General features: G+C 43.1%; 1 protein-coding gene across 1 annotated transcript; it reads right to left on the bottom strand.

The window, feature by feature from the left end:
* Positions 1–7,962: 7,962 nt before the first annotated feature.
* On the bottom strand, positions 7,963–14,815 carry LOC118397838 (photoreceptor outer segment membrane glycoprotein 2). The gene is made up of 4 exons (XM_035792713.2): positions 14,399–14,815; positions 13,081–13,912; positions 11,688–11,934; positions 7,963–10,138 (listed from the first exon to the last, which is right to left on the bottom strand). Exons 2-4 carry the CDS (start codon positions 13,656–13,658, stop codon positions 9,893–9,895), a joined length of 1,071 nt encoding a protein of 356 aa, XP_035648606.1. The 5' UTR covers positions 13,659–13,912; positions 14,399–14,815; the 3' UTR covers positions 7,963–9,892.
* Positions 14,816–16,827: the final 2,012 nt, after the last annotated feature.

The following is a 16,827-nucleotide window of genomic DNA, read 5'->3' as shown; positions in this document are numbered from 1 at the left end:
ACTCCCTGTTCACCCACGACTGCATGGCCAGGCACGACACCAACACCATCATTAAGTTTGCAGACAACACAACAGTGGTAGGCCTGATCACAGACAATGACGAGACAGCCTATAGGGAGGAGGTCAGAGACCTGGCCGGGTGGTGCCAGAATAACAACCTATCCCTCAACGTAACCAAGAGTAAGTAGATGATTGTGGACTACAGCAAAAGGAGGACCGAACACGCCCCCATTCTCATCGACGGGGCTGTAGTGGAGCAGGTTGAGAGCTTCAAGTTCCTTGGCGTCCACATCAACAACAAACTAGAATGGTCCAAACACACCAAGACAGTCGGGAAGAGGGCAAAGCCTATTCCCCCTCAGGAAAGCCTATTCCCCCTCAGGAAACTAAAAAGATTTGGCATGGGTCCTGAGATGACCATCTGATCATTTATCACTCCAGTGTTAATCTGCAAAATTGAGACTTCTGAACAGGTAATCAAATGGCCACCCCCCAACCCCTCTTTTTACGCTGCTGCTACTCTGTTTATCATACATGCATAGTCAATTTCACCATATCTACATGTACATACTACCCCAATCAGCCTGACTAACCGGTGTCTGTATGTATGTATATTAGTTTATTTAGTAAATATTTTCTTAAATCTTTCTTGAACTGCAGTATTGGTTAAAGGCGTGTAAGGAAACATTTCACAGTACACCTATTGTATTTGGAGTGGGTGACAAATAACATTTGATTTGATTTGATCTCTCGTTGTTACCGTGTCAAGTGATTGTGATACCAGACAGCTGCATCTAGGTTCACTACCCCCAATGAAATATCGACCTATCAGCAGCATCAGAAACCATCAATTCTAATGAATATAAAAATAGTTAAGAGTATAAAAATATAGAAGTACTAGGCCTGTATTCAGTTCAAATGTTTCATCTTAAATGAACTTTCCAGTGTTTCCATATTTCTATTAAATATGAACTATAATTACTTACAATAATATGTGTGAAATAGTTTTCCTTCCAAAAAAATTGTAATTAAGTATTTTAAAAAACAGCTTTTCTGTGTTGGAATAGTATGGGCGTATATCGGTCATAAAAGTATTCATGATTAGCTAGCTCCTCCTCCTCTAGACTGCTGATTGGCCGGCTCATCCTCCTCAGGACTATGACATACTCTATGAGGAAATGGCGAGCATTTTTGAAACGGACTGTTTGAGATTATGTTTTACATTTTTTATGCCTTGGCTACAAATATTAGTATAGGATGAGTCAACAACATTATTTGGGTATGAGTTAACAGAACTTTTAAAAGTGAGATTTTCACATGGCAGTTACTTAAAATTAAATAATATGGAAAGAAGTAGTGAGTAGAGATGCAACCAACATGAGTAGAGATGCAACCAACATGAGTAGAGATGCAACCTAAAAACATGGACAGCAAAAAGGCAAAACGCTCGCTCAGCATTAAACATGTGTGGTTTTCTTAGTCACGTTTAAAATATTGACGTTTCGGGCCTTCTTCAGAATCATCACAAAGGGAATGGACAAGTTCATATAGGGCATGGGGAAGACAAATAGGGAGACAACGTTATTCAGCTGGTGGTGCTAATGAGAGACAGTGAGGTTCTTTCCCTTTGTGCTTCCCTTTCTGTAACCAATAATGTTTGTACCATGTTTTGTGCTGCTACCATGATGTGCTGCTGCCATGTTGTGTTGCTGCCATGTTCTGTTGCTACCATGTTGTTGTCATATTGTGTTGCTACCATGCTGTGTTTTCATGTATTTCTGCCATGCTTTGTTGTGTTGCTCCCATGTTGTGTTGCTACCATGTTGTGTTGCTACCATGTTGTTGTCATATTGTGTTGCTACCATGCTGTGTTTTCATGTATTTCTGCCATGCTATGTTGTTGTCTTAGGTCTCTCTTTATGTAGTGTTGTGGTCTTTCTCTTTTTAAAAAGTCCCCGCAGGAGGCCTTTTGACTTTTGGTAGGCCGTCGTTGAAAATAAGAATTTGTTCTTAACTGACTTGCCTAGTTAAATAAATACAAGGTAGACCATAAAGGTTAGTACTCAGGGTGTGATGTGCAGTGGTCAATGTCTCCACCTAGTGATTAAATACAGTGAAACCAGTAAACAACCATTGGAAGACTGGACAAGCTTTTTTCAACTACAGTCGGTGTAATTAATACACAACCACTACTATATAATACATGTTAAATAAACAACAAGGCTAAGCAAAACTAGGGATAACAACAAACATCAACCGCTTAGGCAAAGAGGTGTAACAACTGGTTTGGACAACAGTTAGTGAGCTAATAAGCTCCCTCCATGTGTAAAAACACTAGTGTTATTCAATGTAATGTCTTGCGACACCATTTGGACAGCACTTGACAATGTTCTATCTACATACTTTTACTCAATAATTTGTTTATTAAGCAAAGAGTGAGAGCGAGAGAGAGACATTGAATCCTGAAAAGGCTGAATAGAGAGGCTATCTCTCTGGGTGGTCAGAATCACATGCAGCCTTTTCAAGGTCCAGGGTAAATGAGGGTCAGGGTCATGAGGACATTATGCCAAGCGAACAGAAATGTTTGTGTGTTCTGAAAGCAACTGTCACCCAGCGCCATGTCTGCACCGGGGACATGTTTGAAAGCTTGTTTTGTGGCCTTTGTTGAAGAGATTGCAATCATTTTCACAGCCTGCTGTCTCAGAGACTGTATCTGAAATTAACCAACAAACACCAATCACCAGGATAGAAATGGAAACATTCTGGGGGATTATTAATGAAAAAGGCAATGTCAATGGAATTATAACATTATACTTAGTCAGTAGTTGCTGAATCACTTGTTCACCATTCTGATGGTGACACCTTCAACAATCAGAACGGATTCGTCCTCGTCAGAGGGGAAGATTGTTTTTGTGAACAAGGCCTTGCTTTTGTTCAAACTGCTCTTCCACTCCATTGAAACCTGGGAATCTAGTTGGCACAGTAAGGGATGTATGTAGCCTATATACAATGTGTAGGTTGTGTGTGTGTGTGTTCTTACCAGCCCTGATGACAGGGGAAGGTGTAGAAAGGACAGCATTCACACAATAACTCATGCTTTTATTTGTTTATTTGGGGAGGTGTATGCAGGCCTGGTTTGTGGTAGCTGGGTGGAATGTGTTTTGTCTATTGTTAATGGGACTGGGGAAAATAAGAAATCAAAGTGTGGTGCAGTAGCTGATATGAGTGTGTGGGATCTGGATGTAGAGGCCGATGGTGTTCCCAGAGGAAGGCTGGAAGTTTTTTTAACTTTCTGGCGTCTGATTCTGTAGGACGACTGACCCAGAGAGCATGCAAGGTACACTATATGACCAAAAGAATGTGGACACCTGCTCGTCGAACATCTCATTCCCAAATCATGGGCATTAATATGGAGTTCTTCCCCCCTTTGCTGATATAACAGCCTCCACTCTTCTGGGAAGACTTTCCACTAGATGTTGGAACATTGCTGCATGGAGTTGCTTCCATTCTGCCACAGGCGCATTAGTGAGGTCGAGCACCGATGTTGGGCGATTAGGCCTGGTGCACAGTCAGCGTTCCAATTCATCCCAAAGGTTTCGGATGGGGTTGAGGTCTGGGCCCTGTGCAGATCAGTCAAATTCTTCTACACTGATCTCAACAAACTATTATTAGATATATTTTTTGTATTTTATCCCATTTTCCTCCCCAATTTTCGATCTTGTATCACTGCTGCAACTAAGGACTAAGGGCGTCTCTACAACCTGGTTCGATCCCAGGCTGTGTCACAGCCGGCCATGACCCGGGAGCTCCAAAGGGTGGTACACAATTGGCTCAGCGCTTTTAGAGGAGAGTAAGGCTGGCAAGGCATTTCCTGGTTCCTCATGCGACTCATTGTGGCGGCCCGGGCGCCCACAAGCTGACTGAGGTAGACAGTCTAACAGTGTTTCATCTGACACATTGGTTTGACTGACTTCCAGGTTAAGAGAGCGGTGTGTTAAAGGGATACTTTGGGATTTTGGTTATGAGGCCCTTTATCTACTGACCCAGAGTCAGATGAAACTCTTTATCTACTGACCCAGAGTCAGATGAAACTCTTTATCTACTGACCCAGAGTCAGATGAAACCCTTTATTTACTGACCCGGAGTCAGATGAAACCCTTTATCTACTGACCCGGAGTCAGATGAAACCCTTTATCTACTGACCCGGAGTCAGATGAAACCCTTTATCTACTGACCCGGAGTCAGATGAAACCCTTTATCTACTGACCCAGAGTCAGATAAAACCCTTTATCTACTAACCCGGAGTATATATGCCATATATGTCAGATGAACTCATGGTTGTCCCTATCTTCACCCCTCCCGTGCCCGCTGGGGAATTGCCTCAATGAGACAAGGTCGTAACTACCAATTATATACCACAAAATTGGGGATAAAATGGGATAAAATTGAATAAAGACATAATAAAGAAATAAAAAATGGACCTTTGCCTTGCCTAGGCTGATATAGGCTACTCATTAGAGACCATTCACACATGCCTGTAGCAATAGCCAGGTCGCAATGACTATAAAACATTATCATGACATAATGGAATTCTGGATTGTTCTGAAATGTAATACATTAAAATGTCCTTTGGACGAAGGACGTTTGGTATATATTGGACTTTTTAACGTTAAAACATTAATGAAAGTGGGGAACTTTCATTTTGGCCTTAGCCAGGCCTCCTGTACGACACTATAACCTTCAGTCTGTAGATTTACAAAGCAGGTAATTGGTGTAATTTGAAGCTTGAAGAAAACGTAGAAAAGTAGAAAGTAGAATATACCTATGTATTTTAAAATAACCACTACTTTTCCCGTAAATCGATTAAGAAACAATCGGTCCAAAACATTTTTCATCCATTAATGGAAAAATTGTGGAAAAATGTTTTGCGACACACTGTTAAATCTCAAAGTCTCGATATGGCCCTCGTCTAACCCTGGTCTATTGTGTGACAAATACTTAGTAAGTTCCCACTAAGGCCAGATTTGAGTCATTGGTGTACCGTTGGTGTACAGTATATGTGGTGTGTGGGTGAACACAAAGCCAGTACCTCAGCCTTCTTTCCACTCTGTGTGAACAACCACCATTTACAATACTGTGCATATGATCTCCTTTGCAAAATAGCGTCCAAAAAAACATGTAACTTTTGTAACTGCAGTATCTTGTCTACTGTGGAGTAATTTTGCAGTTTAACTGCAGTTCAACTGTGCTTATATAGCAGTTATACTTAAATACTGCATCCAAAATAACAGTTACAGCACTGGTCTGATGACTGCAACAAAATTGCATATCTGAACTGAACTAAAAGTCTGCCTCTGATGGTATGTCTGGATTTCTGCTTCGGTTGGGCCTACTGTACATCAGTGCCATTTGTCAGGTTCTTAATTGGATGTGAAGTCCTGTGATGGATTGTAGGTGAAGTGTGGTGTAATCCTGTTAATGGAGGGATTATGGCCTGTTGTTACTAAACAGGAGTCAGACTTGATCTGTACAGCAGTTCCTAAACAACCAGAGACTCCCGTTTCTAGCAAAGCTGTGAGAGTGGAGAACGTGGTTTCTATTAAAGTGGTCAGGCCAGGTGATTTTGAAAACATTCTCCTTAACTTCGAATAATTTGTCCATAGGTATGTTATCGGGAAATGAAACTGTTAAGAGCTTATCTTCATTTATATTCTATTTTGGTCATTTCCAGATTGTCATGCCCTGACCTTAGTATTCTTTATTTTCTTTATTGTTTTGGTTAGGTCAGGGTGTAACATGGGTGATGTATATGTTTTGGTACTGTCTAGGGGTTTTGTAGGTTTATGGGGTGGGTCATTATCTAGGTGTTTATGTATGTCTATGGTTGCCTAGATTGGCTCTCAATTGGAGGCAGCTGTTTATCGTTGTCTCTGATTGGGAACCATATTTAGGCAGCCATCTTTTTGTGGGTATTTTGTGGGTTATTGTCTATGTCTATGTCTAGTTGCCTGTGTCTGCACTAGTATTATATAGCGTTCGGTTTGTTGTTTTATATAGTTTGTTCTTCGTCATTCATTAAAAAGTATGTATTCTAATCACGCTGCGCTTTGGTCTCCTCTTTACCAGGATCGTGACACAGATCAATAAACTAACACAAAGTAACCAATGTCTTTATTGCAATTTTTCAGTGTTGCACCCAACCTCTTAAGAAATGTCAGTATATTTAAATAGACATTGTAAAAAAGTTTTGTTTTCGGTGGTATCAATAAAGGTATACCAATGGATTAAAATGATTTAAGCCAGATCTGAACGGTTTTAAAACTGTTTAAAACATTTATCTTGTTTAGGCCTTTTGCTCAGTGATTCACCTCCAAGAGTAACGTTTCCCCAAACTTCTGCACTAGCACGACACAGTGGATTCAAATAATCAAAGCTTGACGAAGAGTTGGTTATTTTTGTAGTTCAGAAACTAAAACGTGCACCCAGAGGGGCCCCAGGACCGAGTTTGTGAAACTCTGCTCAAGAGCAGTACTCAGGGGAAGACGCATAGATTCTCGCCGAGGACCAGATTATATCAAACCTGCACTGTGGAAACACCACATTATTCCTGCACAGCTAACCTATTTGTATTCGGTATACGTTCATTAGTCCTGGGTACAATGTTGCTGGAACACAGTGCTGTTTATCTGATTGATAGTACTATTGAAAAGCAGCTTTCTCCCATTTAATTCTCTTCATTTAGGCTCCTGAAAAACATAGGTTCCTTGAAGGCTTTGCCGAAACATGAAAATTAAAGTTAGTGTTTACAGAGTAGTTGTCACTTAACCATAAGCTATAATAATAAAGAGAGTCGCACAGTCTATATATAAACTCCCAGTAATTCATTGAGTAAATCACCAATGTTTTGGCATCTCTGTGCCTTCATCCTGAAGAAGAAAACGGTCTCCTTCCTAGTAGTAGGAAGGATCGGAGGACCAATGCTCAGCGTGGTAAGTGTTCATGATACTTTTAATAGAACAGACAGATGGGCGACTCCGGCAGCTCAGGACAGACTGGAGATTCCGGCAGCTCAGGACAGATGGGAGACTCCGGCAGCTCAGGACAGATGGGAGACTCCGGCAGCTCAGGACAGACGGGAGACTCTGACAGCGCTGAGCAGGCAGGATCACCTGTAGGGAGGAGACGGAGAGACAGCCTGGTGCGGGGGGCTGCTACCGGAGGCCTGGTGCGTGGAGGAGGCACCAGATAGACCGGACCGTGGAGGCGCACACTAGAGGACTCGTGCACCGAGCCTGCCCAACCCTACCTGGCTGGATACTCCCCGTAGCCAGACCAGTGTGGCGAGGTGGAATAGACCCCACTGGGCTGTGCTGGCGAACCGGGAACACCATGCGTAGGGCTGGTGCCATGTACCCGGCCCGAGGAGATGCACTGGAGACCAGATGCGCTGACCCGGCTTCATGGCACCTGGCTTGATGCCCACTCTAGCCCGGCCGATACGAGGCACTGCACTGTAACGCACCGGGCTATGCCTGCGCACCGGGGACACCGTGCGCCTCACGGCATAACACGGTGCCTGCCCGGTCCACCTCTCTCCACGGTAAGCACGGGGAGTTGGGGTGCAGGTCTCCGACCTGACTTAGCCACACTCCCTGTGTGCCCCCCCAAATACATTTTTGGGGCTGCCTCTCGTCCCAGCCGCGCTGCCGTGCTGCCTCCTCATATCTCCGCCTCTCAGCTTTCGCTGCCTCCAGCTCTGCCTTGGGGCGGCGATATTCCCCAGCCTGTGCCCAGGGTCCCTTGCCGTCCAGAATCTCCTCCCATGTCCATGAGTCCAGAGATTTCTGCTGCTGCCCGTTACCACGCTGCTTGGTCCTTGGTTGGTGGGTGATTCTGTAACGGTCTTCTTCCTCCTCTGACGAGGAGTAGTAGGAATGATCGGAGGACCAATGCGCAGCGTGGTAAGTGTTCATGATTCTTTTAATAGAACACAGAAAAATACAAAATATCAATGTGAAATAACAAAAACCGAAACAGTTCCGTGTGGAACACACAGACACAGAAAATAATCACCCACAAATCAAGGGTGAAAACAGGCTGCCTAAGTATGGTTTTCAATCAGGGACAACGATTGACAGCTGCCTCTGATTGAGAACCATACCAGGCCAAACACAGAAATACCAACTCATAGAAAAACAAACATAGACAACACACCCAACTCACACCCTGACCATACTAAAACAAAGACATAACAAAAGAACTAAGGTCAGAACGTGACAGTTAGTCATCACCTCATGTTTTCTATTCAACTTAACTGTCCACTACCATGACATAATTACTGAATTTTCACATTTCTAGACAATGAACCTGTCCAAATCTCATTGATGGTGTGAGGCTGATAACCTGACAACACATTCCTAAGCAAATGAGTTGTGTTTACTTGGTTATTTCTCAGTTATGAAAGGTCCCTGCAAAAGAAAACATGGGATCAAATATTCTCAAGTTGTGTTAAAACTCTTGTGTTTTATTAAGGCTGCCCTTAATATCTTGTGTGGGCAGAGGCACAAGAGAAAGATAAATATGTTGCCTATATTCACAGCCAGTCAAAAAAGACAGCAGAAACCGTTCAGGCGATGTCCGACCAGTTTAAAGTCATTTAAAACGGTTGAGGGAGTGTGGCTCAATAAAACACGTTAAATTAAATCATCTGTGGAATATCATCTTCCTGAAAGAGTCCAGTTTGTCCATGTCACCTTTTCATCAGAAATATATGCAAGGGATTGGCCCTCCTCTTCCAGCTCTATTTGAACCATCTGCCTTACAGTTCTATATCCCATACTTCTATTCTATATTATAAACTGGGTGGGTCGAGCCCTGAATGCTGATTGGCTGACAGCCATGCTATATCAGACTGTATACCATGGGTATGACGTAACTTTTATTTTTACTGCTCTAATTACGCTGGTAACCAGTTTATAATAGCAATAAGGCACCTCGGGGGTTTGTGATATAAGTCCAATATTCCCATAGCTATGGGCTGTTTCCTAGCACGTTGCGTCATGCCCAAGAACAGCACTTAGCCGTGGTATATTGGCTATATATCACATCCCCTTTGGCCTTATTGCTTAAGTAACTCATAATACAAAAAAAGTTACATACAGGAGACTGAGTTGAAGAAACTGTAGAAGGCAATTCAAGTTTGCTGTTTCCATTTCCCTTTATACAATTTGTTAAACAGTTTATGTCCATCACTTTCTTGCACAGGAGGTTGGTGGCACCTTATTTGGGCGTGGATGGGCTCGTGGTAATGGCTGGCACGGAATAGGTGGAATGGTATCAAATACATGTTTGATGCCATTCCATTAGCTCCTTTCCGGCCATTATTATGAGCTGTCCTCCCGTCAGCAGCCTCCACTGCCTTGTTGGCATAATTGTTGCCCATGACATATATGGCTCATTATGACATCATCTTTCACTCAGACTGTTCCATGTCCCGTTATGTCTATGGGGTTGTAGTACTGGGTTGTACACGAGTTCAACCCCGTTTCAACTTTGCCCTGCTCCCCTTTCAGTTTAATGACTTAAGTATGGCACAATGACAAAGTTGCAGCCAGTTCATATTCTTACACTGTTAAGATGATGCAGGTGTTATAGAATCATGTGACAAAGCAGGTCATTCTTTAGAGCACGCTCTGCATAGGCTGTCCTTGATCCTGTTTGTGTGTCTTTGTGGTGCCCTGCTACACTTGCCACCTTTTGATCCCTCAATTCACAGCTGTCGCACGTTGTAATCTGGAGACAGGTCTGCCATCCAAAAGGCTTACACCTAATGACAATGGGACTTGATGCCCGTTTGCGTGCCTCAGTCTTGGCCCAGGGACGCTGCGCTATGCTATCTAGCCACAGGGATCTGGCAAGTGGACACCTCTTGCTGAGCGGTGCTGGGCACATCGATGTTAGGATCATCGTCCACCTGGTAGCACTTGCCTAGGTTCTTGATGATTTTGAAGTTAGAGCGGGCCGTCTGAGCAATGCTGTTCTCCAGGAGCCAGCCGTCAGACTCCAGGTCGGGGTCACCCTGCCGTAGAAGGTTCTCCATAGCTGTCTGGAGATACCGCACGCCCGTCAGCACCCATAGCTGTTGGGAGAGAAAAGGGATTAGATGCCACTCTACCTTGTTACTACCTTGTAGCGCTACACTACCAGAGAGACAGAAAGAAACGATCAGCCACTTGGAGGTAAATAGAAGTTGAATTACACCGTAGATATCTCTTTGACCACAGACTTCTCCCATGGCCCCAGTGAGGGTACTGTTCCTGTGCTTCTCGGAGGCCGTACTGTCTTTCATGGCTGTCCCCTTCTAAAGGTGATCAGCCACTGGACAAATTGGTCTTGGGAGAGTGGCACCTCCCTGGAGACTGGGTACACCAATTGTCTTGCCCTCGGGGCCAACCTCCTCTGCCGTAGTTTGGTCACTGGACTGGAATATCTGTCTGTCCACCTGAAGCTTTGTCTGTTCCTGTCATGATTATGTGCAGGAACTAGGTGCATCCCATCTCCACACCCACAGTTGTCATAAAACCAATATGGCATATGATGACAGCAATCACCTCATTCTTGACATTCTCCTCAAACTACCTGTGATGAGGCAGCCTTATAGACCGGTCTCATCGACATTTTAAAAAGGTCTTTAAAAACATATATTTCATGAAGTTAATATTATCTAAAATGCTAAAGTATATACATGTGTGGTTTACATAAAGTGCACTAGTCCATTCCATAGCATAGCTATCCACCAGTTTAGGTGTGCCTGACCTTCATTTTTTGATACCGAGTTGTTTGCTCAGGTTTAAGCCATGTGTGGGGAGTTAGATAATTAGCCCGTAGTTCACCCATGTGCCCAGTCTCCCTGAGTAGTAGTTCTAATCATATTTTATTTGATTTAGCTCTGTCTTTTAAACTAAAGTGTACTTAACTAAATATGGTAATTTAAACTAATGAATGCAGTTAATTAACGTAAATCATATTTTCTATTAACAAATTAAAGTTCAACTAATTAAATGTACATTCTCATTAGTTAATTGTTATGGCTGAGGTTTTGGCCGAAGTTATAAATTCTGTTATTTTCTCTCAAATTGAGGTCGAACACCATTTTACAATGTGCTCCATATCAGTTTGTTTGTTGTGACCTGTATGTACAGACAGTTGATTTTAGCTGTCCTGGTAGACTCCCTTTATTCCCAGTAAGGGGGAGAGTTAAACTCTGTTTAGAGTTGGAAAATTAATCCCTAATTATACTGTGCAGCATTTAGGCCCTAGTCCTAGCTGCAGTAGGAACCCTATTGAGGGGCTGAGCTTAAGACTCACCTTCATCGTAATTTTTTCAGGGTTTTTTAGTATCCTGAATGTTACTGCGATGGACCGGACTGTTTTCAACCCAAGCCATGTTTCCCGAAAGTCCTTCATTTGCGATAAATCAAGTACTCTTTTTCTACAACCGTGGGTCCTCCTCATTATACCTACTACTTCCCTTGGCTACTCTGGGTTCTATTCAACACTACCCCATAGTTATTAATATTACCACCATCACGTACCATGTCATGTCCAAGTTAATAGTGACTGTAGTGACAATAGTGACCTATTCAAAGTACAGGATAAGAATGGAGCTTTGTTAATGTAAAGCCAACCTCAAACAACCAGATGATGAGCACAATAAAGCCGATGGACTGCATGATGTTGGTGTAATGATCCAGCAGGACCTGGCGGCAGCCCCTCGTCCACAGGTTGCGCTCCTCCGTCTTCCAGTCATAGTTGTAGTGGGCGGAGTTGTTGGTGACCTGTGTCTGGATGCAGGGTCGTGGAGAGAATGTGTTACAGCAGCTAAAAGGCACTCCGTCCATCAGGTACTTTCCCTCCACATTACTCCTCAGACGGCTGCAGGAGAGAGAGTGAGATCTTTTAAGCCATTGAGCTTAGTTGTATTTTGGCATAAATCTGTCTTGCTACAGAATCAAAGCACAGACATAGACATAGACCTATGACTTTACTGATGACAAATGTTTGACTTTTTCTCATCCATTTCATCCCAACTTCTGCATCATGAAGGAATAGATTGAGAAAACTGTCCATCTTACAGTGCCCCTTCCCAAACCAGACAGCTAATGCATGCGAGCTGTTAGGAATGGCTCCAGAAACTACCTTCAGCTCATTTAAAACTGCACACAGAGCCATACAAATGGTATCCATGAGTTCATCTGAATCTGGGTAAGAAGAAAAAAGGGCTTCATTGCCAAAATGACAATTATCCCTTTAAGGTTAGGTTAACTTAAGCATTTACTCAGGAGGTACACATTACATAGATTAGCCATATGGAAAAGGTAGATCAATTTAATACTGGACTTCCATCACTATTGACATTTTTTACCTGGGCTTTGAATCTGTTTGTATAAGTCACTTTGATACAGTAAAAAAATATATAAAAAAATAAGACCAAATATTGAAAGATAAATTATTCAACGTATGGTAATTTCCTGTCACAGTGAACTCTTGAGTCCTACTGGATAAGCCTGTCTCGTAACCTTTGACCTCACCTTTTTCAGTCGATACAGTGTTGCTGCTTAACAGTTTGACTGAGCAGCTTAATGAGGAGGACTGGTGTTGGCAGCTCGTAGCATCTGCTTCCAGTATTGTTATGTGTTAGTATGTATTTAGTATGTATGTATTTTGTCACAGTCTTGAAAGGCACATTTTGTTGGGGTTATTCACAGGTTCAATTGGATTGATCAAGTACCTTCAACTCTGGCCCTCTCAGCTGGGTAGACTATGGCCCTGTCAGTTGGCTAGACTGTGGCCCTAATGGCTGGGTAAACTCTAGCACTGATGTCTGGGTAGAGGGGTCAGACAGGACCAGAGCTGGGTAGAGGGGCCAAACAGGACCAGAGTTGGGTAGACGGGCCAGAGAGGACCAGAGCTAAGTAGAGGGGCCAGACAGGACCAAAGCTGGGTAGAGGGGCCAGAGAGGACCAGAGCTGAGTAGAGGGTGGTGTGGGTGGGTACTGTACTGTACTCCTTTGTACTTACTCTCTTACTTCACTGTGGGTCATGTCCAACCAGCGGTTGTTGATCCATTGGACATGGAACCAATCGCGGAATCCGGCGTTTCCGCAACACTGGAATTGGATTTGCAGCAAATCCACTGTGCGCTTGAGATAACATCGTCCCGGCGTGCCTGTGTCCTTGTAGTAGAGCATGGCGTTACGCAATCCCAGAAATAGTGACTCCTCCAGTTCGTTCCTCATGCTGTAGCACATGAGCGCACCCACCAGGATGCAGAAGGTAAAGAGGAAGGTGCACACGATGTACGGTAGCATCAGCAACTTCCATCGCAGGAACTTGGTGGTGTCAACGCAATCGTAGCAGATCTTGCCGCCCAGGAAGTTGATGACACAGGCCACCAGGCCCGTGGCGATGAGCATGTTGGGCACTGAGTGGACATCAGCGGACATCAGCTCCTTCCGTTTCTGGATCTCCACCTTCAGGAAGAGGCCCAGGCTGAAGAGGATGATGCCCGTTAACACAGAGATCCAGTTGAGGACCCACAACACCAGGGCTAGCTTGCCCCGAGTGGTCTTGGTGAACGTCACCTTTAAGACCGCCATTTTGTCTACGTATCCTGTCAAAATCTGTCCTTCTCATCCAGAAGAGACAAATAGGTCCAGTGGTACAGTGGTTTGGAGGACAGAAGAGAGAGGTGAATTTTAGAAAGGGTAAGGGCTGTGGACCAATGGGGAAGAGGGATGGATGGGGGATGTAGAAAGGTGCCAAGCTATTTTCTGAAGGACCTCATAAGCAGCTTAGCTGAGGTATTTCTGTACTTTTGGCCGGTGGCCTTAGCCACGAAAGACAGCACGTCCTGAGAGCAACAAAAATATAAAAAAACAACAGCAATTATGTTTCACATCATCATCGTATCACTAACAGACCTAATAACATGAATATAATATAATAATATAATGGAATCCAATACTAAATATGATTGAAATGAACACTTCTGTTCAAGTTTGGTAATAGCATTTCACCTTTTGACCCCACGCTACTTTGACCCCATTGTTATTGGAGAAGCAATAAATTATATTTGAATACTTTGGAAATATAGTAGAACTAAGCAAAGGGATTGTGACGTGATGGTTATGCATTATAATCACTGTGCTGTTGTAGTAACTAGTGCTAGTGCTGTGGGAGGCTTTAGTTTTACTTATTCAATAAGACCAATGACAAATCCCTGGGGAAAATAGAAGCAATTTATAACAACTTCATAACCCATACAACCCCAGCAACAATATCTACGCACAACATCTACAGTTACCAAGTCAACAAACACATTTACTTAGGCTTTTACCTGTAGCTCAATATCTGCTGCATTCACATTGTCAACCGAAGGCTTTGGGACCATCTTTCTGTATTTCGGTGCCTTCGATATTCCCTTTTGCCAAATGTCATCCTCAGAGAAGGTAAGGAGGTCTATCTCGACATGGACGAGTAAGATGGAGCCCGAGGCTGAAGAGAAGAAGAGTGGCATACATTTCCCTACCCTGACATCTCCTAGCCACAACTGTTAATCCCCTTAACATTAGTTTACCCCGTAATCTTAACAGTCCCCACTTCCAACCACCTGGACCAATCAACATGCAGCACTTGGTGGCGTTTTTCTTCTCCTGTTCCTGCCCTCTTAAGTGTTTGTGTTTATGGGGGATACTTATCCCATGCAAAGCAAAAACCCTTCTTACTTATCCACCATTGACCATGGTCAAACCTTTTCAATGACTCACCCCTAATCATTTTAGCCAGTGTAGCATTTTGAAATGGCTTTTTGACGTCCCACCAATGTCTTAAGTTTTATTTTGTTTACATTTTTTCACCTTTATTTAACCATGTAGGCTACTTAAGAACAAGTTCTAATTGACAACTGCGACCTGGCCAAGCAGTTCTGTAATGAATTTCCTCCTCTTCTTCCGAAGAGGAGAGGCGAAACGGATCAGAGGACCAATACGCGGCGTGGTAATTGTCCATGGTTCTTTTTTAATGCGTAAAGGTACACATGAACAAACTAACAAAAAAACAAGAAATGTGAAAACTCAAAACAGTCCTACCTGGTGCACACACAGAGACAGGAACAATCACCCACAAACACACAGTGAAACCCAGGCCACCTAAGTATGATTCTCAATCAGAGACAACTAATGACACCTGCCTCTGATTGAGAACCATACTAGGCCGAAACATAGAAATTAACCAAAACATAGAAAAACAAACATAGACTGCCCACCCAACTCACGCCCTGACCATACTAACTAAATACAAAACACAGGAAATAAAGGTCAGAACGTGACAAGTTCGACACATACAACAACACAGAGTTTACACATGGAATAAACAAACATACAGTCAATAATACAGTAGAAAAAAAGAAACAAGTATATATACAGTGTGTGCAAATGAGGTAAGATAAGGGAGGTAAGGCAATAAAATAGGCCACAGTGGCGAGGTAATTATGATATAGCACTGGCGTTATAGATGTGCAGAAGATGAATGTGCAAGTAGAATTACCGGGGTGCAAAGGAGCAAAATAAGTAAATAAATACAGTATGGGGATAAGGTAGTTAGATGGGCTATTTACAGATGGGCTATGTACAGGTGCAATTATCTGTGAGCTGCTCTGACAGCTTGTGCTTGAAGTTAGTGAGAGGGATAAGAGTCTCCAGCTTCAGCAATTTTTGCAGTTCGTTCCAGTCATTGGCAGCAGAGAACTGGAAGGAAAGATAGCCAAAGGAGGAATTGGCTTTGGGGATGACCAGTGAAACATATCTGCTGGAGCACGTGCTGCGGGTAGGTGCTGCTATGGTGACCAGTGAACTGAGATAAGGCGGGGCTTTACCTAGCAAAGACTTGTAGATGACCTGGCCAGTGGGAATGGCGACGAGTATGAAGCGAGGGCCAGCAAACGAGAGTGTACAAATCGCAGTGGTGGGTAGTATATGGGGCTTTGGTGACAAAACGGATGGCACCAATTTGTTGAGTAGAGTGTTGGAGGCTATTTTGTAAATGACATTGCCGAAGTCGAGGATCGGTAGGATAGTCAGTTTTCCAGTAGGATAGTCAGTTTTCCGAGGGTATGTTTGGCAGCATGAGTGAAGGAGGCTTTGTTGCGAAATAGGAAGCCAATTCTAGATTTAATTTTGAATTGGAGATGCTTTTAACATTGGACTTTAGGAATCTGGGGCTTAACTGTTTTGACTTCTGGTATCTGTCATGTTAAGCTTAAATGATGTAGTGTACAAACAGGGGTGGCACACAGTTGAAGTCGGAAGTTTACATACACTTAGGTTGGAGTCGTTTCTCAACCACTCCACAAATTTCTTCTTAACAAACTATAGTTTTGGCAAGGCGGTTAGGACATCTACCTTGTGCATGACAAAAGTAATTTTTCCAACAATTGTTTACAGACAGATTATTTCACTTATAATTCACTGTATCACAATTCCAGTGGGTCAGAAGATGACATACAGAAGATGACTTTGCCTTTAAACAGCTTGGAAAATACCAGAAAATGATGTCATGGCTTTAGAAGCTTCTGATAGGCTAACTGACATAATTTGAGTCAATTGAAGGTGTACCTGTGGATGTATTTCAAGGCCTACCTTCAAACTCAGTGCCTCTAAGATTGACATCATGGGGAAATCAAAAGAAATCAGCCAAGACCTCAGAAAATAAATTGTAGATCTCCACAAGTCTGATTCATCCTTGGGAGCAATTTCCAAATGCCTGAAG

This window comes from Oncorhynchus keta, chromosome 19 (assembly GCF_023373465.1).
Source record: "Oncorhynchus keta strain PuntledgeMale-10-30-2019 chromosome 19, Oket_V2, whole genome shotgun sequence".
NCBI lineage: Eukaryota > Metazoa > Chordata > Actinopteri > Salmoniformes > Salmonidae > Oncorhynchus > Oncorhynchus keta.
The sequence above is the reverse complement of the archived record's forward strand: the minus strand, read 5'-3'. Positions and strand labels throughout refer to the sequence as shown.